Source organism: Pelmatolapia mariae, linkage group LG16_19 (genome assembly GCF_036321145.2).
Source record: "Pelmatolapia mariae isolate MD_Pm_ZW linkage group LG16_19, Pm_UMD_F_2, whole genome shotgun sequence".
Lineage (NCBI taxonomy): Eukaryota > Metazoa > Chordata > Actinopteri > Cichliformes > Cichlidae > Pelmatolapia > Pelmatolapia mariae.
Window position 1 is genome coordinate 45,697,268 of NC_086241.1, and position 25,837 is coordinate 45,723,104.

The 25,837-nt window shown below is 40.6% G+C and overlaps 1 protein-coding gene across 4 annotated transcripts; it reads left to right on the forward strand.

Annotated features, from left to right (window-relative positions):
* Positions 1-24,937, forward strand: letm1 (leucine zipper-EF-hand containing transmembrane protein 1). Of its 4 annotated transcripts, none has more exons than XM_063499797.1 (15): positions 1-313; positions 4,519-4,576; positions 4,807-5,299; positions 9,266-9,409; positions 9,861-9,998; positions 10,312-10,515; positions 10,643-10,762; positions 10,935-11,066; positions 11,186-11,344; positions 11,781-11,909; positions 12,221-12,253; positions 13,133-13,267; positions 13,465-13,658; positions 16,965-17,121; positions 19,514-24,937. In XM_063499797.1, the coding sequence occupies exons 1-15, from the start codon at positions 229-231 to the stop codon at positions 19,664-19,666; spliced, it is 2,334 nt and encodes a 777-aa protein (XP_063355867.1). In that variant the 5' UTR covers positions 1-228; the 3' UTR covers positions 19,667-24,937. The 4 variants fall into 4 exon arrangements, with proteins under 4 accessions (XP_063355867.1, XP_063355869.1, XP_063355870.1 ...); XM_063499799.1 differs by having other exon boundaries at positions 16,983-17,121; XM_063499800.1 differs by lacking the exon at positions 12,221-12,253.
* Positions 24,938-25,837: the final 900 nt, after the last annotated feature.

A 25,837-nucleotide genomic window follows, 5' to 3' on the forward strand; every position in this document is an offset into this window, starting at 1 on the left:
CCCGGCTAGCTGTCATATGCGTAACAGGGAAGGGCATGACATGGAGCTAAATTTTCCCATCTGCAGTTATATATGCGGCCTGGCTTGTTAAATCGATCTAAGGAATTGTCAGTTATATGTACCAAGTTAGAGGCCTTTTCGTTTCGACTTCTCGAAAAAGCAGTAGCTCGCTAACCCGATAGCTACCTTCTAACTTAAGGTGAAGATAACCACTTGCATACTGAAAGCATGGCGTTAATCCTGTTTACAAGATCTCGGGCACCTTTAATGAAAACGTCTCGATCCCTAAAGAATGAATTCAGGAAAGGCAAAGGTAAGGTTTCTGTGTTGGTTTGTTACTGCCTAGCTTGCTGTTTACTCTGCCAGTGTTGACCAAATAACGCTAAAAATTAGCTTGTTGATATTAGCATCTAGAAGGGTCCTTTACATAGGGTAGGTGGTCCTGGCCCTGGTTTCAGGAATAAACACCTGACTACTCATCACACTCCGGGCGCTCATTCATTCTTTTAAGCTACCAATTTGAAACGAGTCTGTAAGAATAAATTGTACCGAGAGTGTATCACTCCGATGGAAGTATCGGAGTGATACACTGGAAGCGAAGCATAACCAAGGGTTTAGGTTATCTGAGGACAACCTGGCAATATAATTTCTTTAACTTGGTTATCTGAAGGCAACCTGGTTACACACACACACACACACACACACGAGCAGATGTTCGTTGCTATGGTACCCTAGTTCCCTAGTGGTTAGTCAGCACCTAGGAAGAACAAAAGTATGATCTGTGGATACATGAGACTATATTTCTGTTGTGTGTTATGCTGATTTCACGTAGTTGATTCAGGTGTCTTGCTTTACTTTCACGATTGAGGGCAGTTTGTTTTAGCCTTGCTCAATATTTCACAACTTTGAAGCCGCAGAGTGATTTGGCAGATGAAAATAGCAAATAGTCAGTTGTTTACAGCTGATTATGAGTAAAATCAGCATTGACTAGTTTTCTGTGGTTGATTAATTTGAGGTGGGTAATATGACGATTGCATTTTCTGTTTGGGATAGATTTTGCTATAATCGATTATGTCATTCTAGCGCTCCTTTTTTAACATTTTTGAATATAAAATCCAAGGCATCATGACTGTTTAGCTATAATGGATTTTTTTTTACAGTATAGAGGACACTAATGCCCCAATACTGCAATATGCAAAATGCAATGTCCCCTTAAAGTTGCAAGAAAAAAAACTGTGACCCCTTCAGAATTACCAGGACTTTTGTCATGATCAATTATGAAATGTGGTCTGATGTTTCTCCAAGTGAAATGATACACAAACACAGTCTGGCAAACTAATAACACACACACAGTTTAGTTTTCCCGTGTACTTCCATGAATAAACACTCAAAGTGCAGACTGGTGAACACAAGTGAACTTTTGACCTTTTAGTAGTAACAACAACCTTCCTGTAGTTAGTGTTTCAGTTCATCAGCGTTTCTGGGATTTCTTGATTCAAATGCAAAATGTTGGCATTTGTCAATGTTTTGTCTGGTATTTCCAGGGAGCGTGGTCTCTGGTTTGTTGTAGAATAATAATCAGGTCCTAAAGCATTTTTTAAAGCAAGTTTGCAAAGAGATGTCTGCAGAGAGCACAGTGGACCGTCTGCTGCTGCAGTTTTAATCTCACATCCTTAAATCGCAGATGTTTCTAGCATACTGGTTTACTTCCTTTTCCCAGCCTGTGCTCTGTGATTCTAAATGTATTCAATAAAGACATGAAAAGTGCACCAATTAGTGTACTGAGACTTAGTCACATAGATGCTTCTAAAATAAGATACTTCATCTCACAAGTTTATAAATTAAAGAAATTCAATGTAATGAAATCGCTCTTAGGACTAATATAATATTAAAGGAATCATAGCAGCTGATATGTCTGTGTGCTTGTGGCTTTAAAGTTAATAGGTGTACCACAGCAGGCATTAGAGATCTTACAGGTTTATGCTACAGAATCAATATCATGTCTGAAGTTAAGGTGATGTTTTTCCTCATTGCACTGAGCCTGGGGGTATAAATAGATGAGAGGGTCATAATGGGGATTTGCCTGTCTGCGGTGGACTGACTGAGACTGTGCTCTTGGCTTTAGGCCCAGATTATCAGACAAATTGCTTTCCATGAAGAAAGGTCAGTGCCTTTTATAACCTCACCTGAGACAACTAATATTCCTGTCTAATCATGTGTGAAAATGAGTACAGGAGTTTTTCCTGTAGTATGGTTGAATCTACGTATTAATAAGTAGAGTTATAAAAATCTTTCAAGTTTAAGATCTGTAGTAATAGTGACCTGGAGCTGCAGATTGAGCTTTCTGTCGTGCTGTGATGGCTGAGCATTGACCAGCCTGCAGTCCTTTGTGACCGTCATAGACAAAGATAGTGAGGTACACTGTTATTGATTTACACATTTACACAATGCGAGTGTTCATTGTCTCTGCACTAGCATTCACTGTGATTGAATATTTACATTTTTGTGGGTACTGTATAATCAGAGGGTCGAGCATTTCAACTCTATGTTTCAAACCTCGGTTTTGTTTACACACAGTCTGCTGTCGCTCTAAAGAACTACAGCAGACTCCTGTTTTCCAAATGTGCATTAAGATTTAGTTTAAGATTCGTTTGAGAATGGATCTTTCAGGTCTTCACAGCAGTTGTTGGATTGGTTGGCTCAGCAACATGTGCATAAAGTCTAACCTACTTGGGGGGGCCGGTGTATTCAGTGTAAACAAAATTAGATGGGGGACTTAAACAGTGGTGACTAACCATGGCTGTGGCCTTTTGGTGGGGGGAACCGGTTGGGATTGGTGCAATTTGTTTCTGTCTTGCTGCGCTTGTGTTGCTTCTGTAGCATCTCTGTAAAGTTCTTATATGTGTGAAAAGCTTTGTGGCCTCCCATTTGTCATCACTCCAATCAGAGTTTCTGGTCATGGTTTCCGGTATCGATATATTTGTTAATTCGCTAATTATCCTTTGGCTTTGAAACTGAATGAGCCGGATCAATGTGGCCAGGATTAGCCTCTAAGCATCGTCCTTGGAATATAGAGGCGGTGATGCAAATCTTCTTATAGTTTCCCTGATTTTTCTTTTCGGACGATCCAGTTGGTAAACCAGTCAACCAATCAGTTGGCCTCACACCTTTTGATTGAACAAATCATTATTCAATATATTGTTATTTCCAGGTTATAGTTTCATGATTGGTTACTTTAGTGTAACATGTCCATGTCCTAACATGTCCTAACTTCACCATATTCTATTCATTTTAACTAACAGCCCAGGCTTAATGAAGGTTTATTCCTACAGTTAATGCAGGAAAGCTTCTGTCAGCAGTTTTCTTACTTCTGCTTTAATAAGGATTTTACAGTATGCAGCTATGCAACTGTCTGCGATCAAATCACCACAAAAACAAAAATGAAAGGAAAAAGCAAATGATCTGAAAGTACACAATTTCATATCGACATCATAAGTAAGAGAAACCTGGAATAGAAAGCTCTGTTTGTGTCTTTTTATTTCTTTTGACTAATTTTTGGAGAATGAATTTCATTGTATTTGCAGTGTTTGAATGTGAAACCAAAACCATAAAAACCCCCAGGGGGATTCGAACACGGGAAAAGACAGCAGTGCTGTGTAGCCTGGGGACATGCTGGAGAGTTGAGTTGTCCACTGTATTTCCAGGGTTTTCTCTCTGTGCTACTGTAGATGACCGCTAAGCCACAAAGGTGAAACTGTTCCAGTAAACTCTCTGTCCTCCTGGCTGCAGGCCACAGCCTCATGTTCAGCTGGGCCATGCTGGGCTCACTCCAGCCGGCCATGTGAGAGCTAGAAAAGGGGCGTGACCGAGCCCTCAGCTCTGGTGTGATTGGTTAGAAGTGTCTCACCACTCCACCTTCTAGCTGCATGCATATCACTGTAGTGGTCTGTGAACCCTGCTGTGGGCCTCGCTGAGGGTGTGAATAATTAGCCACCCAAGAAAGATCAGTGGAAAGATATTTACAGAAGACTGAGCGACTTCAAGGCAGTTCTGTACAGACAAATACATAAGAGCAGAATATTTAAAAAACAAAACAAAACATGTGGCCATAGCAAAAACTAATTTTTTATGTATATACTAAAGTGTCCCCCAAAATAATAAAAGGGCAACCTCAAGGGGAATTGACTTTTATGGGTATTCCTGAACAGGCGATTGCAAAGGACACAGAGTTTGATGATTGATGTTATTGCATGACTAGTTTTAAGCACAGTGTGTTTTTGCTAGTACAGTATGATTATCAGTTTATTAAGAAAATCTGCATAAATGCGTTGGAGCTACAGATAACTGCCGATGAGCAGGTGCTGATTTTCTTCTGGGACGTTCATGAAACCAATATACACTGTGTGTGTGTGTGTGTGTGTGTGTGTGTGTGTGTGTGTGTGTGTGTGTCTGTCCGAAGGCTTTTTTTTTTCCCCCAAGGACACACCTGCTTTAATCTTATTATTTTCTTTCTTACAGGGAAATTACAAGAGGGTTCCTATTTCAGCTGCACAGCCTTCACACTTTCCAGTCAAAAGTAAGGCAATTAAACCAAATGATCCAAAATGTGTTGTATGATATGCAAATTAAGATCTATCAGCATGTTCAGGTGAAATTCTATTTTAATTTTGTTTTTTTGTGCCTCCCTGTAAATTACACTCTATTCCTTTTTTTATAGGAAGTCATTCATTTCAAATGCTACTTTATATTTTGTCCAAGACTTGATATAAACTTTGGGTCCTGAAACTCTTTGCTCTGTGTCCTCAGACCTGATGGGCTCCGACTTGGCAGCTTGGCTCAGGTCTCTTCGTTCGGTCCTTCCCTGCCCGTGTCAGATGAATTTGTGGGTCCCTGTCAGAGCTCAGACACACAGCGGCTCTACTGCGCTTTTGCGTTGGGGGCTTCCTCTTCACCGTACCCTGCGGTCGGAGCGGGACCCCAATGGACGATAGCACGACCGCGAGACATCCCTGGTGTCAGGTGGATACATACCACGAGGAGGAGATGGGATGACTCCAAGGTGGAGAAGTCGCTGCGTTCGTTAAAGGATAAGAAGAAGAAGCTGGAGGAAGGAGGGCCGGTGTACAGCCCGACACTGGACGCAGAGCCTGTCCGAAGGACGCTCCGACAGCGGGTTGTAGATGAAATCAAGCACTACTACCATGGCTTCAGGCTGCTTTGGATCGATACCACCATTGCTGGGCGGATGTTCTGGAGGGTGCTGAACGGACATCCCCTGTCTCGCCGTGAGAGGAGACAGGTGAGTGTTGCACAGTGTGGCTGCAAGACATTGTCATTTCTGTAGAAGCTACATTGTGGAGAGATTGTTACTGCTTTGGGTGCTGCCAGGCTTTGTCTGCTGCAGAGTCTGGTGCCGGTTGGGGTTTACATTATTAAATTAGACATTTTTTTATGTATCTGTCCCGAATTACAGATCCTGATTTAGTTTAATGGTAAGAAAGGGCAGCGAACATTTCATCTTTAATAGTTTTTCAGGAATGAATGTTCTTTTAAAACCTTGCAAAAGATTTCAGTGTGATCATTGGAAATAGTCTGAAAGTGGGCTCACTGACCTTTTTCTTTTCTTTTCTCAAACATTCACATAAAGCATGTAATTCTTTCACGGTCATGCAGAAATGTAAAAACCTGCTGATTTCTGCTGGAATGAGCAGATTTAATGCCTGGAATGTATGCCAGATGTCACAGATATGAGAAGACATTATCAAATCTATAAAAGTGAAGTGAAGATTACATTTGTACTACACAGTCATACCAGAATCCCAGTGCAGGCTATACTTTGTTTCAGTTAATGAACAAAAATGTAGGTGAAAGGAAGGGTTTTCCCTGGTGATTGCTCTCTCTGTCTCTGCACTGGTAACACATACACACACCTCTGTGTGTGTGTGGGCTGCTGCAATTCAGTTTCCAGCCCCTGAGGGTAAATATTTAAGCCTAAGATCTTTTTAATTTATACCAAACTCAGAGTAGCACAAAAGTGTGTTTATTAAATGAAAAATTGTTTGTAGAATCTACAAGATCCAGCATTTCCACATTGAAATATGCCGTCTTTCTGTAGCCCAGAGCAAGAATTAATGCCAACCTCCAGTCAGCAAACAGTTTCCTTTTTTCACCTGGAACAAGCTTTAGCTTGTCTTTAACATAATAATGTCAGTTTCAAGAATGTGAATTGAGCCCATTAACACAGCTAATGTAAGCTTATTTAGATAATGCTAAAAAGAGGCTCATGTTTTAAAAGTTTCTCCTGCCATCTTTGGTTACCTCATGATCAGGTGTATCACTAGTAACAGAGCTACAGAGCTCAGGATCATTAACAGAAGAATATGAAGAAGCGTTCAAACGTTGCTCAGTAACAAGTAAATGAAAGTTTTTAGTGCTTCCAGTGAAAGGAAACGATTCTTTTTTCTAGTCCGGCTCAGAGTTTCCACTGAGGATAACCGACGTGAGTTTAAGAGATCAGCAATGACTGAGCACCGATTCAAGCCTGACAGCTCAGACATCTTGTTCTATACCGTTTTATCCATAGCCTCTCAATCCTAATGGGATCAATTATGGAAACGGGCCGCACGCTGTGTTTACTCATCAGGCGCCGGGCAGATTGTGCCTTTTCATTAAAGCTCTTCAGGAAGAAGCTTTACCTCGCGTACCAGATTCATCCCATCTCTGCACTCAGCCTACATCTCTCATTTTGTTGTGACTTTCACAACAAATCCCTAACGCAGCTGTTGTTGATAAATTCTGTGCAACAGGACATGGTATTAAAAATATGATTTAAAAAAAAAAAAAAAACAGAATACGAGTATACTGCATGAAAAATGTAGGATTTGTGTGAAGTAATGCAAATATTTGCATATTTCTGATGAGACAAGCTGCTCGGAATCCATGGCAGCGCGATTCGCTGTCTGGACTGAGGCCCAGTTCGGTAATCTGCCAAAGGTTCTGGCACACACAGGTGTCATTTCAAGGAAGGTGGGCAGGTCAGCTCAGTTCACACTTATGTACTGTTACCTCCAATCCTGCAGCACAGGATGGTGCAGATTTAGGTGACACAATTGGCAAGTTGCAAATGCTTCTTAGTGTCTGATTTAGACTTCTGCAGGGAATCTTTGTAGAGCCTGCAACGTAGCCTACGCAAGTGGCCGACGGCAACCCAGCTCTTTGTTGCGGTCAGGCAAACATATTTTCTTCAGGTTTTTCCACTCTGTGTATTCCCTCACGTTCATTTTGATAGCTTTAGCTATGTTCCCCCAGGAATTTGCTGACATCCATGAGTTGTGGTGATGATTGTTATTCTCTCACTGATGAATTCAAAAACGGGAATCAAACGTAGGCCAATCACAAAAGTTGCGGCCTGTGTTATGAGATGTGTTGATACATTTCCAGGGAGGTGCACATCAGGTAACAGCAGAGGTTATGTGGCAGGGTATCAGAGGGGTTTGTGGTTACGACATACCTAGACATAGATTTAATACAAAGGTATTAACTGTGTGATGTAATGAGATCTTGTCTGGGAATCCTTCCATGTTCTTATTTTAATATGTGGCCAAATTCACATTTCACTCACTGCTTTATGTCCAACTTAAAAGAAACCCTTAAACTGATATTTGGGAATCTGCCATTATACATTTATTTTAATTTTGTTGAAAATTCCCAATTAAAAAAACGAAATGATTCATTTGCCGTGTTACACTTGATTGTAAATTCAGATGAAACTGTGACTCAGATTCATTATTATTTGATTATTCGTGTTAAAGCGTGCTGGAGAAAGTTATGGCTATGCAGAGATTTTACAGCCCTCGCTGCAGTCATTTTACAACATGTTTCTCAATATCCACTTACACAGAAGTCCAGTAGGGTGTGTCATTCTGTGAAATGACGTGATGTAACCTGTTTTACAAAACTCTTAAGTGAAGACCAATTTTTTTTTTTTTTTTTTAAAGTCGCTTCTTTTATATTCAAATTCAGAGATATGTATGCGTCATACACCATAACACTGAGCCCTACAGTATACACATTCATTAACTGACTTCATTGTGATTATGTTAAAGCAGCTGGGGATATAAAGCCTCAGTGGAATGCTAATGGTCGCAGGTCAGTGCAGAGGATGACCGCAGCTTCCCCCCATTAAGCCCACACTATGACCCCATCTGCACCTTTTCAAATGGAGAGGGCTCCCTCGGAGTTCACGTCCCAAACCCGTCTACATGCCATTCATCTAACCTGGACTGGCTTTGCCTCCTTAATCTCCTCCTTTCATATTCCCTTACAATACTCAGGCCTCCCGTTTAAGGCTCCCTCCATTTGAACGTGTCTCGCCCCCTCCTCCCTTCTTTGATGTGGAACTCTGGGAGATGATATACATGTCAATGGGCCTGCGGACAAAGGCCTTTTCACTCGGGCTGGCCTAAATCCTTCACCCTACTGGCCCACTGGCATGCAGGTGGGAAGAGCGGAGAAAGGAGGACTCGTGTTTTTGGCCTTTTCCCCTCTGGGCTGTTTCTGTAGACGGCTCGCTGGAATTGTGTCCTGGATGGTCAGCGAGCCACGTTTGGACAGCCGTACAATGAAGTCGACCAGTGTTGGCCCGGTGCTTCTGTGCTCTCGGGATTGTTCGGGTCTGCGGTGAACAAATGTGCTTCCTGTTGGATCAAATGGACAGTTTTTGAGCCTTGTGAGGCCAAATGTTCCCTTTGCTCTATGGCTCCATGCAAATACTGTGTGAGTGAATTCGGTGGACGGGGGATGTATAGAGGTGGGCTTGGAAGTGCTGACTTTTGAAACTTATTAGAGGGGCGATTGTAAGGAGAGACAATAAAAGATGAAATCAACATTTTCACACAGTTTGTGCATTGCTGCTGCCCTCTGCTGGTGGCAGATATGAACTACAATGGTGGGAATGAATGGCACTTTTTCCCTGTACCCTCCATGTTTAAAAAGAAAGAAAGAAAAATCTTAAAAAAATACGAGAACACTTTAAAAACACATCAAATCTCAATGGTAAAAAAAATCATGCATGCATCATTGCAGCAACACAAAATGGTACTATGGGCTCCCACGTGCTTGCATCCTAATGAGACAACGGCTCTTTTTTGAAAATCCAAACGGGAGTGCTAACATAGATGCTCATAGTCTCACTTAAAGATTCCATCAGTTTACACAGATCTGTCCCATTTGCTGATATTATTTCCTTTTTTTAATTTCCTTTCAGTTTCTCAGAACATGTGCTGATGTCTTCAGACTTCTTCCCTTCTTGGTGTTTATCATCGTTCCCTTCATGGAGTTCCTGCTTCCTGTAGCTCTGAAACTCTTCCCCAACATGCTGCCGTCCACCTTTGAGACACAGTCAAAGAAGGTAAGCAGAAATGGGTGGTGGTTGACAGTGAACACCTGGGTGGATGTGAGCTAAATTTGAATGGGTTGTTAATGTGACCCCACTCTACACCTCTACAAAGTTTTATCACAATCCATTCAAAACTTTTCAAGCTTGTTCACAGACGGTAAAACCCACACTACCAAAAACATGACCTCCTTGGTGGAGGTACCCTGTGTTCTGTCCTGTGTGATAAAGAAACTTTTATTTTAGAAGCTGGTTCCAGTCATCAAAATTGTATTTGACAAAAAATGTTTGAAACAGTTTGTCTGTTGTGGATTCAACTGACCGTTCCAGCTTTGAACGCAAGCGGACTGTAGAGACTCAGACTGTGTTGGTCCTCATATGTCTCACCATCAGTGCTAACATCATTTGAGTGGGATTTACTGTAGTGCTTTTAAGCACACTGAATTTGTAACCTCTTGCTTTTTAGGAGGAGAGGTTGAAAAAGGAGCTGAGGGTCAAACTGGAGATGGCCAAGTTCTTGCAGGACACCATTGAGGAGATCGCTCTGAGGAATAAGGCAGCAAAAGGCGACGTGACGGAGGAATTCTCCACCTTCTTCCAAAAGGTCGGCTTTCTAACACCGAGCAGTGTGAAATGAGGAGAATAAAAAGCTCATTGCTGCTCTCTGGTGGTGAAAATATTAATTTCTTTTTATTTAAAACAGTTGTGACCAGTTGATTACCATTAAGAGCGTTTATAGTGGAAATTTAAGTATTTCTTCCGTATTTTCTTGTTACTACATGCTTTCACTGACTATATTCAACTCTAAATTCATTTCATGGATTATTCTTTGCACGGGAGAACAGCAGTACATCTTTTGCATGTAAACCTGGTCTCATTTAAACTTTTTACAAGCCCTGATCTTCTCATTACTATAGATCCGGGACTCTGGGGAGCGTCCCAGTAATGAGCAGATCATAAAGTTCTCCAAACTGTTTGAGGACGAGCTGACGCTGGACAACCTGACTCGACCTCAGCTTGTGGCGCTCTGTCGTCTCCTGGAGCTCCAGTCAATTGGGACCAACAACTTCCTCCGCTTCCAGCTCATCATGAAGCTGAGGGCCATCCGCGCAGACGACAAGGTACGAATCTCTGTGGTTAAAAGGAAAAATAAACCTGTTGTTTTATGTCTGAGCACACGGCAGCACCCGGGTGAACGCAGCGACACCGGCACCTGACTCTGTGTGACCTATTCTCTGTGTTTATCAGCTGATAGCAGAGGAGGGGGTGGAAAGCCTGAATGTGAACGAAGTGCAGGCAGCGTGTCGTGTCAGAGGGATGAGATCTCTGGGAGTCACAGAAGAACGACTAAGAGAACAACTCGGCCAGGTAACGACAACAGCAGACAGATGGGGGCATTTTTCATTATTCACTGTAAAAATAAAGTAGAGGTTTGAGCGTCTGGAGACTTCAGGAATGGCATCAGGGGTGAAACTCTTAAGATGTATGTTTCACTGCATATTTGTAATAACCTCTGTAATGTTGTGTTTGACTCTTGTAGTGGTTGGAGCTGCATCTCAACCAGCAGATCCCCACCTCTCTGCTGCTTTTGTCTCGAGCCATGTACCTCCCAGATACCCTGTCTCCTGCAGACCAGCTGAAAACCACGCTGCAAACACTTCCTGAAATGGTGGTATGTAAACAGTACAGAGCTGGGATATAAAGTTGCAGGCAGTACTTTAAAGCTCGACACGCTGCCTCGGTCAATACTGGAATACAGGCCGATATCCTGCCCTCTGCTTGCTTTTCCAGACCAAAGAGGCCCAGTTAATGGCGGCAGAGTTGGAGCTCTCTAAAGTGGATAACAAGACCAAACTGGAGACCATGCTGCAGGAGGAGGCAGCCATACGGCAGGACAACAAGGACCGAGAGATGGAGAGGCTGGCTGACGCTGCAGAGAAGGCTGCCAGGGTACTGACTCTGTATGATGTCTGTTCAGTGTTTAGGCCAGGTCCTATTTAAGTCTTTGATACCAGCGCCAACAAACTGACAGACTTTATGAGCCAGTTTAAGATAAAGTTATTATTACCAAAAGACCTTAAAAGAGTCTGACCAAGCCTTAGAGGCCATGCTTTTGCTACACAGTCGTGAGTTTTCAGGTAGAATGATGTGCTCTTTGTTTTTCATTGAAGCTTCAGCTTAGAGAAATCAAAAGGTTTCTGTATTATTCCACATGATTGGATTAACTCTAAATCTGCAAGTTTCTCACAAGAAAAACTAACTGCCTAACCCTAACTACTGCAACCAGGACACATTTCCCTTAAAGTTGAAGGCTTCCTGCAGTCATTTGTAGTGTTGTTTCTGTAGGTGTTGCTGTAGCGTTTGAATCATGCTCTGTTTTCTGCAGGAGGGCGAACCAGAGCTTCAAGCAGAGAGGATGAAGCGCAGTGAGGCAGAACCAGCTTCATCTAAAGCCGAAAAGGCAGCCGATTCAGAGACACTGAAGGACACCGCACCCATTATAGAGGGACTCAAGGTAAAGTTAGTAATAGATGATAACATTTATTTTATTTATTCTGTTACATGTTTAATATTTTTGTGCATTTATATAATATTTGACTTAAAGTCAGAATTCTAATAAAACTTTTCAGTTTAACTCTCTAAACCTGCCTCATGTGCTGCACACATCCAGTTTTCTACTACACGTAATATCATGTTGTATTATTTCCTTTACCTGGAGCTTTAATTTCAGACAACAGAAGAGATTTACATTGATTGTATCATATCCTGATGTCTTTTTTTATTTTTCACTCACTTGTTGCTGCCTTTTCATTCTGTACCATGCAGTTTGAGCAGTGGCAGAGGTTTCTGCGTTTCCAGGTTGGCTTTATTAACACCTCCCAAATGATCCCTGATACCTGTTCTATCCCTGAACCTATGGTGTCTGGTCTTCCTCTGAGCAGATCCAGATGTGGGTTAAACAGCACTAGCATGTTTTTTTCCCCAAGACTGAGAACATAATCAGAGTTAGAGGAAGTACCCTCCAAATTCATGACAACATTGATGCTGACATAAACCAGTAACTGCTTAGTGCTTGCAGATGAGAGCAACAATAATGTAGCGAGGGCATGTTCAGCTTTGGGATGAAAATCATACAGATTCCAGTTTCAGACCTGTTATAAAGACTCGGAGGAAGTTGTATTTTCTGAATGTGAAAATTTTTTTTTTTCTTTTCTTTTAAAAAAAATTTAAAACAGCAAATGCAAACGTCTATATATTTAGGCCAAATTGCGCTAATAACCTGTGGTGAGTATTTGTCAGCACTTTCTAACTTATAAAAATTCCCACTCATTACTTTTATTTTTGAAATTTCTTAAAGAGATGCTGTTTGGCCCACGTCTATACGGACCTCCCCTCGTCAGTCCTTCAAGCCGTGTAACATTTCCATCCTTAACTAACAACCTTTGTGGTGCCACAGTTGTTTTTTTATGTGGAGTATCCCACTATGCCTGCCAGCGTCCCTCTTTTACCACTTATATTTAGTTGTTTTAGGGTTTTTGTATCAAATCCACATGTTATACGTGCTAAGTGAAGACAGTGGTTCATGTAGTGGTATACACCCATCTTGCTCCCATCTACCACGTGGCTGTGGTAATAATTCACAATCTAAAAAAGTAACTTTTTTGTGAACTTCAGATTAGGTTGTCTTGATTTAAAAGAACATATGTTTATATTTTCTTCTTTTTTTATAACTTCCAGGCAGAGGAGATCACCAAGGAAGAGATTGACCTGTTGAGTGATGCCTGCTCAAAGCTGAAGGAGCAGAAGAAACTGCTGACTCTGGAGAAAGAGGAGCTGGAAGAGCTGAAGGATGATGTCCAGGAGTACAATGAGGTGCCTTATTTTGGCTTCAATGGACAAATTTTAATGATTTATTGCCAATCAGGCCTAATTTTTTTAAGCAGTTTTACCTCAAAATAGAGTATTAATTTGTAATGCTCCATCCTCTTTGGCTTTTCATGAGTTGTTTTATGCGGTTGTTTGGGTTTTTTTTGTGTGTGCAAAATTTGCATCTATGCCCTGTTTTCCAGGATCTGGAGGAGATAAAAAAGGAGCTCTCCAAGACTGGTCAGGAGAAGGCCATAGAGGAGTCAAAGGCCAGCCAGCGGCTTTCTAAGAGGGTGAACCGTATGATCGGTCGCATTGACAAGATCATCCTGGAGCTGGAGAAGGACAAGGTCATCCTGGATGGACAGATGGACAGTGGATCCACCCCACCTGTTGGGTAAGAAAACAGCAGCCATAACAGCCTCAGTGAGAGAAGCTGCTGTATAGCATTAGACAGAATTGGATCTGTCACGTGTAACTGCTTTCACTGGGGGACTCTTTGATTTCAGGGAACTTGGCGTCATGATAGTTTTGCCCTGCAGATGAATAATTCAACATCCAAGAAATTTCTTTACCTGCTTTGTTACTAAGCACCCATTTTAAATTCCGGCTTAATTCCGAAGTTCAAAATAACAATTTTACTAATGACTAATACTTATATTTTTTCAGTTTATTTATTTTGTTTCTATAATTATTTTTCGTTTTGGTGTCTTATTGTGCAGAACGCTCCCTCAGTCTTGTCCCCAGACGCCTCTACATGCTTTTACATGGTGGGCCACATACAGCCCACTTTGATCTTGATCCACAGTGTCTATTTTTTATTTTTTGTTACAGTAAACTCACTGTAAAAATCCAAAATTTCTATAGTACATAGTGAAAATGGTAACTTTGTGTCATTTCATGTTCATCTATCTCTGATTTACTGTAGTTTAGTAGTGTAGTATGAATGGCAGGGGGCGTGGTCTATATCAGTAGAAAATGCCACAAAACTTGTGAAAATACAGTTAGACATCCAAAATTTACCCCTCCCTTCACATTTTCCAGAGACATCTATTGGGCCAGATTGGCGTCTTTGGTGGGCCGATTACATTTGACACCCTTGCTCTACATCATTAGTTCAGCCAGTATAGACTGGCAGCTGTGACACTTGCGTCAAATAACAACCATCCTGTTCCCTTTGACACATTTTGTCTTTCATTCAAATTCTTCTTCTTTTATTCAAACCTGAGTGCTAGCTTAATGCGCTACCTGAGCAAGCTAACACCTTGGTCACTGGCTCACATCTTCCTAACAGACTAGACTTTGCCATAGAGTTAGGCTTTGGAGCGTGTTAGCTGCCACCTAGCACAATAGCTAGCTGGCCAAGCTAACTGCATTATTGCCACATGACTCAGTAGCATAAGCGCTAACCACTACACTAGCCAGATCACTCTAGCTCTCACCACAGCTGCCTGACCCAGTTTATCTATTGTAGGTTGCTCAGGTAGGCTGAATGAATGAGAAATGATTTAATTTGTTTAAAAAAGAGGGCTGCCCCTGCTGGAGTGTTGATAGAAGCTTCTAAGGACAATGCTGACCGAGCGTTCCCCACAGTGAGACGCCTCATTCGTATTAACAGCCAACAGGGCTTATGAAATGAATAACTTTAAGTTATTTATAACCACTTGTGGTTTGGTTAAACAGATAAATCATAGTAAAATATTATTTTACGGGGGAGGCTGTAGCTCAGGTGGCAGAGCAGGTCAGCCACTAATCAGAAGGTTGGTGGTTCGATCCCAGGCTGCATCCTGGCTGCATGCCAAATATCCTTGGGCAAGATACTAACCCCATGTTTGCCTACTGGTGGTGGTCAGAGGGCCCGGTGGCGCCTGTGTCCGGCAGCCTCGCCTCTGTCAGTGCGCCCCAGGGCAGCTGTGGCTACAATGTAGCTTGCTATCGCCAGTGTGTGAATGTGTGTGTGAATGGGTGAATGACTGAATGTAGTGTAAAGCGCTTTGGGGTCCTATGGACTAGAAAAGCGCTATACAAATGCAGGCCATTTACCATTTACCATATTCTATAGAAAGACTATAAGTCTTTCAGCACTTCATCAGTCTTTGAATATTTTATATTCAGAGCAAACAAAAGCTCTTGATACAACACAAAGGTTGGCTACTGACATCTGTATCTATCCTTTTATATTCAAAATTTCAGTTAGCGAGGCTAACTGAGCCATCTGAAACATCACCTTAGCGTCTCTGTGTTAAGCTGAAGTCAGGGCATGATCAGCTGACAGTAAAGCTTTCAATAACGACTGGAGGCAGGAAGCAGCAGCCAGCTTTTCTCTGCCCAAAAGCCAAAGTCACGCTTGCTAAAAATGATCAGTGTTTGTCACAAAAATAAAGGAAGTGATCAATGTGCTCCAACTGCTGTTGAACTAGACCGCTCTGATGGTTTTGCAGCTGTGTGTGTGTGCTTGTCTGTAAAAGCCATGAAGCTTTTGAAAGTGAAAGATCCACAAGCAACCTTTTAATGAAGAGCGCTGTTCGTGTTGGCTCGTGACTGCATAGACATACTCACTGTTAGCATATATCTGATGGGATAGAGTACATCTTTCCTGTTTTATAAAAATTAAACAAGTTGATTTTAGTAGAGTCCGCATCAGTTAAATCAAGCTAAACAAATTAAGCTGCACAGTCTGGCCTTTAGTACTTTGATCTTCTTCAGATTACATTTCCTTGATTTTTAAAGCAGCACTTGTAACATGTTTACACTTTATATCAGCAGGTAAACACAATGACAACAGGATGAAAACATCAAAATGTTGCTTATGGATTATTGACCCAAACGCTTCATGACATGTATCAGTGTATCCAACATAGCTTGTCTTTGTAATTGATAACTTTATCATCTTCATCGTCATCATCGCCATCATCATCATCATCATCATTAGTGTAACTGTAAAATGGTGGTGGAGATAACAAAGGGGACAAAAGGTTTCCCCCCTCAAAAGTGAATAATACCTTTTTAATGTCGTTTTCGGTCGTTTTGACTAAATTGAGTCCCTAATTCATTTGAAATTTTACAGATTATTCTTTGCTAAATATAGCGATGCCAAGAGGTAAGCAAAACTGGGGTAAACCGCCATTTGCTTGCTTGTAACATGCTAGCATGGTTTTTGGTGTCAGATGCTGAAACGGTGCAATAAAGGATCAAACACTGCTCTCATCTTACTCTCAGCTTCCATTTCTGCTCGCTACATGTGGTTGCTGTGCTTCAGACGTGCTAAATGTTGTTGTTTTTTTTGTTTTCTTTTTTAACCTATTTAATGAATTAAATCACATTTAATTAAAATAAAATGATTGGAAATGTTTGATGTTTGTTCAGACTGTATGAAAGTCTCCGAAATTTAAAAAAAAAGGATGTATTGGACATTATTTGGCATGTAAGCTTCTGTTTCTATCATAGGGCAGCTTTAAAGAAATTGTATACCAGCTTAAAGAAATTAGTTTAAAACAAATATGCTGCATTCAGCATGAGTAAATGCGTTTAACTAAATCAAATTCAATTAATCCTGCCGTTATGACAAATTGCCCCAAATTTTTTTGATTGGTGTGGTTTTTTTGCTCATTTTTTTGGGAACCTTGAATGCAGCATGTTGACCCTAGACTTCTCCACCACATTTTACGTCCCGTCAAACCTGGTAACCGTTTCCTGTATACAGTCTGTTCTATACCTTTAGGGAGAACCTGGTCAGCATCGACGAGCTCATCAACATCATGCGACAGATCCAGAACATTCCCGAGCACAAGCTGCAGAGCATCGCCGAGGCCCTCGACGACAACAAGGACGGGAAGATTGACATCGACGACGTCATCAAAGTGAGTTGATCTGCTATGAGGAACATTGTTAGGGATGGGAAATAATAAGAATTTAGCAATTTCGATTTCATTATCAATATCATATCAATGATATTACATACATGCAAAATGCTGAGTGCTTAAATGTTTGTGCATGTTGGAGGTATGTCCCGTCTTTGTTGTGATCAGTGTTGGGGTCATTACTCAAAAAGTAATTATTGCACATATTGCACAGAACACTTTTCTTTAAAGTAATGCAGTAAGATACTGAATCACACCCAGGTTAAAGACACTCGTTACATTCATGTCATGTTACTCTGTAAAATGATCTGAAACTGTCTCATAATTACTATTTAACAATATAAACCTGCAGGCTAGAGTTCCAGATCCTAGTATAAACACAAAGCCAACAACACAAATACAAGATTAAAACCAACACAAAGAGACTTTAAAGCGATCGTCACGGTGATTCTACTGTAGACACATGAACAGGTAGAAACTGAGGCTGCAGCCTGAATGCTCATCAGTTTGTTACCTGTTGAAGTTCAGCAGCGGCTGATTTCACAGCAAATGACAGCTCACCTTATCACGGCGCTGGGTTGGGGTCAGTTCTCTGATTCCAAAGTTCAAATCCAAATCCAGTTTATTCATATAGCACATTTAAAAACAAAGTTTGCCCCAAAGTGCTGTACAGAAACAAAGGGGTAAAAACCAGGATAAAAAAACACTGATACTCACATAAACACATAATAATACACATAATAAACATATCAACTCACACCAGTCTAAACGCTATAGAAAAAAGGTGAGTTTTCAAAATTTAAAAACAGGAAACGAAGATGCCTGTCTGATATTTAAAGGCAGCGTATTCCAAAGTTTAGGAGCCGTAATTGAAAAGGCTCGTTCTCCTCCATGTTTTAGCCTAGATTTTGGGACAACCAACAGCAGCTGGTCGGCTGACCTAAGGGTCCGCGAAGGAATATAAGGCTGAAGTAACTCGGAAAGGTATCGGGGGAGCAAGACCATTTAGGCATTTATAAACCAGCGTTAGGACTTTGAAATTAATTCTGTCATGAACAGGAAGCCAATGAAGAGAGGACAGGATAGGCGTTATATGTTCGTGCCTGCGGGTACCAGTTAAGAGGCGGGCAGCAGCATTTTGAACGAGCTGAAGACGTGCAAGAGATCCTTGGCTGACTCCAACATACAGTGCTTACAGTAGTCAAGCCGAGTTGAAATAAAGGCATGATTAGTAAAGTTGGTCGCAGTTTGTCCTAAAGTCCAACACTTTCTAATCATACAGGAGCAGTTTGTTGACAAACTGCATTTTTCAGCATTATCTAACACGGTGTAAGAACAACTGTACAGTACTCTGTTTTGGTAACTATTGTCCAGGATGTAAATATGTAAAAATTGTGTGTGTTTCTGTTCTGTGTCCTGCTCTGTTTGTGTATGTGTGTTGTTTTTTTGGGGTTTTTTTTTTTTTTTTTGCTGCTGTTACAACCAGATTTCCCCGTGTGGGACAATTAAAGGATTATTCTATTCTATTCTATTCCAAGCTAAATTGCTAAGAGATTATTGAATTAGCATTTTGGATCCATGGCCAGGTAACTCCCTGATCAGTCCTTAAGCGCAGGTGTGATCGACTTTGATCGCTGGTAAGGCAGGAGGAAAATGGGTCATCATCGATCCGAATTTGGCCTTGGAGCTGATATCCAGCATGCCACAAGGAACTGCAGTTATTATAAAATAAACAAAAAAAAAAAAAACAGATTCATCTGATTCATAAATTATACCAACCTCTAGTGGCCATTTGAAGAACTGCACTCTTTGGTATCTACTGTTGGCTTGATTTTTCAGCGCCTGCAGTTTCTGTTTGGAGGGATTTTTTTTTTTTTTAACATCACTGTGGTCATGTTGCCAACTTGACTGCCAAATACATGTTTTATACACACAGTTTTTACTTTTGCTTTTAAAAAACATACCACAGTCTTAATGTGTTTCTAGAGGTTTGATATGCTTTAAAATGAACAAACTCAAAGAGTCTCGCTTGTTAAAAACATTTCAAATGTATGGCATGTTTGTGTTTAACCTAAAAAAATCTCCAGCCCATTTCATCATACAAGCCTTTAAAAGATGTAATGGAAACTAATGGGAGGCTATAAACTAGGACAGGATGGAGGCGTCCAAAATAGTGTCAACATACAAAAACATAGTGTCCTGTAATTTCTACAGCCAAAATACTTCCCTTTGTTTGAGTCACCAAAACGTTCTGGTCTTTCCCATAAGTACAAAGCGCTTTATAAGCATCATCAAAAGTTGAGGGTTTTGTCATGTGTATGTATATCCTCCACGTGTCTTCAATTGTCTTCTATTCTGTGGTTTTAAACAAAAAATGTTTGGTTTTTTTCAGGTAGTGGAACTGATCGACAAGGAGGACATCGACATCTCCACCTCACAGGTGGCCGACATCATGGTGATGCTTCAGAAAGAGGAGAAGCTGATGGGGAAGGAAAAGGCCAAAGAGAAGGCAGAGAAGGAACAGGCAGCCACACTCAAAAGTTAACTCATTTTGCTTCAGAGACACGAGTGTTTGTAAAAAATGAGCACTGAGAAATTTGTGACTGGTATCTGGTCATAGAGGACTCTGGACACCAGGTTGATCTGGAGAGGTCGAGAACTACAAGGTAACAGCTGCCTTCTTCTGAAAATGTCATTCTGCTATAAATTGAGCTCCTAAAAAAAAAAAAAAAAATCTTCAGAGAAGGCTTGTTGCCTTTTAAAATGTACAAATTCAACAACAAACTAAATTTCTGTCGTGTTAAAAAATTCTTGACTGGTCGTGTAAGATATGTGGTAGTTTTACTTCAGTATTTATCAGCGCAGGGAGCACAGTGACATGGAATTGAAAGCTAATCAGAAAAATGGTTTGGGAAATGTGTTATCAGACGTGTTATTTAAAGTTGTAGGTGAACCGTCTTGCCTTTCAGTTTGTTCATGTCATCATCTCGGAGAAATGAGCGATCATTTCCGAACTTTGCACAGTCAACATTGTCATTTCTGTCATTCCGCTCACTTTATTTCCTCTTAGATTTTATTTATCCACCTCATACCTGTTTGTAAAGTTTTTTTTTTTAAGTTGTACTTGGGCAGGTAGCTTATCGCTGGCTATAACGGTGACTGCAACCAAAGATGTTATTGGTATTGGAAACAACATAAAAATACTCAAAACGTGTTGAAATTACAGGTTTAAAACAATCCATTTTAAAAAGGGGCTACTAGCAAATATATGCTAAAAAACTGAGGTTTTTCTTAGGTAGGACATCAAACTTTTTCCATGAAAACCAAAACTATAGTACTGCAATTTCTTTACATTTTGCACTCACCAATGGGGGAAAAAGTACATTTAGTGCAGCTCTTCATAGATACTCCTGTGTTCACTCGTAGCTCTTTATTTAATGCCAAAGTTGCACTGAGATGCATTAATAGCACATTCGAGGTACTCCTAAAGTCATCAGACAAAACAGCAAAGATGCATTTAAACTGTGTAGGATCAGTGTAGGGACAGAAGCCACCAATTAAATGCGTCTGATGCTGCTGTGACAAGTCAGTCGGGCTGTCCCCGAATGTTTCTTCGTTGGGTTCGTGTTCGCCCTTCAGTTTGGATATTGAGATGTTGTTGTAGCGTTTTAGCAGCTATGATGTTTTGCTCTCTCTCTCTCAGAGCAGCCTTAGCCATCTGTCGCTAAGGCTTTAAATATTCCTTGTTGATTTTTACCCAAGCACGCAAACCCAACAAACGATACTGGGGACGGCAAAATTTAGGCAAAGTAAGAGATTCATTTTGCAGTAATTAGTATGGAAATCGTCCGTTCAGGCGATAGATGAGTTCATGAGTTGTGTCGTAGTTGTCGTCGTGTAAATGCAAAGTGGCCTTCCTATCACACAAATTTTATGGTTCTTATAACACTGCATATTTATTTCTGAGGATTTTTAAGAATTTAACGGAGTTGTGACATTTTCGATTTGCATAATAATTCAATTCTGAACAAGTTTGGATGAATTTGAAATTTGAGTCCTGTCTTTTTTTTAAATTATATATATTTTTCTTTTCTTTTTTCTTTGCACTGTAGCCATGAATGTACGTAGTATGTAAACAAGGATTCCTCAGGGCTATGTGATGATTTTAGATGATTAAATATATCCTGCTACCTATCCACATATCCCATTCTGTGTTCACACTGCATCAGTTTGGCAATGAAATTTTAAACGATACTAACTGCATATTTTGATCAGGGGTGCAGCTAATTATTATTTTGCTCATTGGTGCTTCCTAAAAACTTGAAATAGAATGAGGAAATTGCCCCCTAGAAGACTCCAACCTCATGTTTCCAGTTTGCTAATCACTGTAATGAATGAATGGGGTGGGGGGAAGTATAATAATGACATTTTATTCCCGTTAATGGTGCTGACAGTATTCGATAAATATTTTTTTCTGTCTCATTATCATTATTATGCAGCATTTTGAAGACACGTTGACATTTCTGACATCTAAATGATGTGAAATGTAATCTTAATGAACTGATTCATGGGGGAAAAGGGATAAAATAGAAGAATTGCAGACAGATGTATCTAATAACCTCAGATAAAAACTCTTGGTAGTGATGAAATCCAAAAATCTGATTGCTTCTTTGACCGCTGGTGAATTTCTCACCTAACTGGATTCCTGTCCAGCCACACGTGGGTGCTGTGTGAACCCACCGTAACGCCTCCAGCCGCCTCTGTCTGATGAGCTGACCTAGTTTACGGTCTTTGCCACCGCTCTGGTGTTCCTCCTGCATAACCAGAGAAGAACTCTGGTGTAAACGAGGGTGACGGAGTGGTACTTAAGATAATGCTGAGTGGACAACGCTTCATTTAATCCATTCCCAGAATCCGCCGTCCTACACGTGGAAGTTTAAGAGCTTGTTCATCTTCCATCGGGCATCGTCCCAGCTCGCATCCAGTGCTGCCTGGCGGAGCAAAGGCTCTGCTTTGCCTGGGACCAGTCAGACTGATGGGTGCGGGGTAAACACTCGCCCCATACATGGGCCAAAGCCAGCTCCACTGGAGGGTTGTGTTTAGGTTAGAGACGCTCCGGCGGGACATGGCACGCCGTGCGCTGCATAAATCCGCAGCCAGTGTAAACACTTTAAAAGAACGTTGTGACAACGTCTCGTTTACACTCGGCAGGAGAGCGTGGTGTTTGTGTCACCCCTACAGCCTGACAAGGTTGAACTCTGAGGAGCACTTTGTATATCAGCACGACTGGCCCTGTTTGTAGGGACAGAGGGTCAAAGGTCAGAGAAGGGGAAAGAGACGAATACCAGAGTGTAAGACTGATGGAGATCAATACACAGGGTTCTTGTGCAGGTCCAGAAAGGGTTGAAATCGACAGGGACTTTTTATGCGTTGCAGTCATTGCTGAAATGCAGATTGATGTCAGTTATGTGCAGTTGCACAGAGAGCTCCTGAGAGCTTATTTTTACCTTTAACGTGATTTTTGCCATGTTTTACTAAATGCACAGAGTTTCAGTTTAGCCAAAGAGACCCGACTAGTCAACAAGCAGATAATCAGCCACTTTTCCCCTTTCTTTTGATGTGCAAACAGCTAAAAACAAACTGGTTCCACCTTCACCAGTGGGAAGATTTGATCATATTCTTTATACTCAATTGGAACAAACTGGATATCTACCAGTCTAGCCAACTCTAAAATTCCAAGATGACGGAAAAGGGTGAAAAAATAAGGTTGTTTTTTTTTCAACTTCTAAAACATCTCAAAACCTACATATTACCACAAAATGATTACAATATATGAAAACTGGTCAAAACTTCAAATAAATTCAAGAAAACTCAAACTTCCCTCAAACTAACACTTCCCCAACTGATTGTATGTCCTTGTCTGTGGCTGCTGTGCTGTTTAAACTGCAGTCTTGGAGAAAGAAGGGGAGAGAAATGTAGAGATACAGTTGGCAGCGAAAGCAGTTTGACTCGAGGCTTGTGTCAGCAAATTTTCATTGCCAACCAGGCCGAGGCTCATTTCTTGCCTTTTATTCCTTTATTTAGTTCCCTCATGATATTTTAGAAGAAAGTGACTCAGGAGAAATAAAAAGGTGAGCTGATTTTTAGCACACTGTCACTAACTTTGACTGTTCTCTGCACAGTATTGCCACAGTGTAAATGCACTATTCTTTCTTTAAGCAGTTGGTATGTGTTGACTGGCCGTCTCTGTGTGAATGTCTACAATACAAACCGTCCTCTCAGACTCCTGCTCAGTTGTGGGTGTTGGGTTTAGAAGAACAAACACTTAAAGGATTATTTTTTAATTTTCTCCCATTTTGAGGTGGAACAAGTGTCTTCAGCTTGTTAGCAGTACGCTGTAAATCTTTGTAATTTAAAGTCATCCGCGCTGATGAACTGGGAAGCTGACCTTAAACCTTAGCGACTGAACGCTTGCTCTTTAGCCTAGGCTGATTCCACCAGTTTAGTTTTTCTTGTCAATTTCTGACAAAAATCAACATATTTTGTACCGGGGGAGGGGGAGCTGGGAGGGGGCTTCTTGTACCCTGGTCCTGTGTGCTATCAGGTAGAGTAGCTAAAAAGCATTGTGGATTTGGCTTCTTTTGATTATATAATCGTATTATTCTTCCCGTTTGGGGTTTGATGAGCTTATAGTAACCTCCCCCCTGCCCACTTTTTTTTGTTTTGGTTTTTTTTGCGCCAGTCTTTTTTTTAATTATTAGCGATATGCTGCTCTTTGTAAAATATAATAGAGTTTTCTCTTGTGCTGGATGTAAGAGTACAGTCTGTTTAAAGAGGAAAAGGGCAGCTGAAATGGGTAAAGCAGTGGGGATGTGCTCTGTCTGTATTTTCAGTTGAAAAGTAGAAAACTTGATTTCACTATATTTTAAATCATAGTGCAGCCAAAACCATTAACCCTGTAAAGACTGAACCTTGAAGTAGTTGCCAGAAAATTCACATTTTTTGAAACTGGAGTGTTTATGAAACTTCTGATATAAGGGTTAGGGTTGTAATAAATCTAAACTTGCATATGAGTTTTAATTTTATCAATCATGAATTTATTTAAGTTTTTTGGGTGGAAAAAAATCACACTGATGATGTCGATGTCTCAAAAACTATGAAGGGTTAAAAATTGTTCTAAAACTGTGTTCAAGAAGAAGCCAAAGTGCCTCCCCTTTTAAGATCAAACTTTATTGATAATTTATTGATATTGATATTCCTTTGGGATCTTTTGTGTCCGAAACTGCAGTCTTTCAGCTCAGACTCTAATTGAGGATGCCAAGGCAAATTCACAGCTTTGTCGCCTCCAAAATGCACTTTGGCTTCTTTCTGAACACACAGACACACAAGAAACCAGACCAAAATTCATCTTCGATGTGTTTTAAAGCATCAGACATGCCACAATCAGCTTACACGATATTAAACCCCAAAGAACTTTTTGAAATCAAGTTGTAAAAAAGAAAACCAAATAAAAAAGACAGAAATCAGAGACGCTACAGTTGCAGTAAAATTGCAGTGTAAAATCTTACCTGGTGACACGATGTTTTTGATATGTTAAAAGTAATCCACGTATAGCCTGCTGCAGTTTGTTTGAAAACATTTCTGTTATTTATTTATTGAATCAAAGTTTCCTTTTTTTCACGACTGGGTATTTGATTTTAGTTGAATTTGAATTTCAAATGTATGACAACACTTTTTAAATGAGATCTTGTGTTTATGTAAAGAAAGCATTATTTGCAGAATGAATCACAAGTTTTGAATAAATTATGATTTCTCATTTTTGTTTGATTTTTGTTGATTTCTTTATTGTTTCGTTTTACATCTCATTATCTTTTCTAAGTCATCCACACCAACATTTTAGCCATTGTGTGTCATCTGTAAAGCTCAGTGAAGCCATTTTTTGTTATTTCTCACCCCAAACCACCATGTTTTATACATTTATTTTAAAAGGATTTTAGACTGAGCCACATGTTCTCATGTGAAATCTTATTTTTACTTGCAAGATCTGAAATATAACCTTGAGTTCTGTATCATTTAATGCTAAGCTATGCACTTATACTGTTAGCTTTTATTTTTGCTGTCAGCCCCATTTTCTTCAGAGCGTGATGGTGAAATCCACAAAAATTCCCACTTTCCGAGCTACATTATCCTCATAACGAGCCAGTTAAACAAAATATTTCCAGTGAGTTACGTCAGAGGTCGCACATGTCTGTGCTGTGACCGTGGTTTATGCAGCATGGCCTACAGAGAAACACAAATCTGGACATTGTGTGTATTTTTGTACAGACTTTCTGGGAGTGGGTTGCTCTCTATCTTGTGGATGCTTTCAGCATTGGTTTCATTCCCCAGGCTGTGATCTCTGATATTATAAATGACTAAAGCCCAGGGCAAACTGTGTGGTAATTTGCTGTGAATTTCCCATTACAAACTGCATGCTGAAGTGTTAGAGAAACACCCTGGATTTGGTATAGACACCTCTGTGGTGACAGGCTGTTTAGTTCTGAGACACTTCCTGACCTCGCTGTGAGCTCATCCAGGCGCTGTGACAGATTTCAGATTGGCTTTATTTAACTGTGCACTTTGGAGACAGGTTTGAGAAGCGGGATGAGCGGTATCCAATCAGAGGGTACCAGGATAATTGTGGCAGGGAAGAAGGGAGGCACTTGACACACATAGA

Bases quoted from the DNA above. Each gene is read 5' to 3' on its own strand.
- letm1 (XM_063499797.1), top strand. From the start codon at position 229: ATGGCGTTAATCCTGTTTACAAGATCTCGGGCACCTTTAATGAAAACG. The intron at 11,345-11,780 runs GTACTGACTCTG...TGTTTTCTGCAG, and splicing joins CTGCAGAGAAGGCTGCCAGG to GAGGGCGAACCAGAGCTTCA. The intron at 13,268-13,464 runs GTGCCTTATTTT...CCTGTTTTCCAG, and splicing joins ATGTCCAGGAGTACAATGAG to GATCTGGAGGAGATAAAAAA.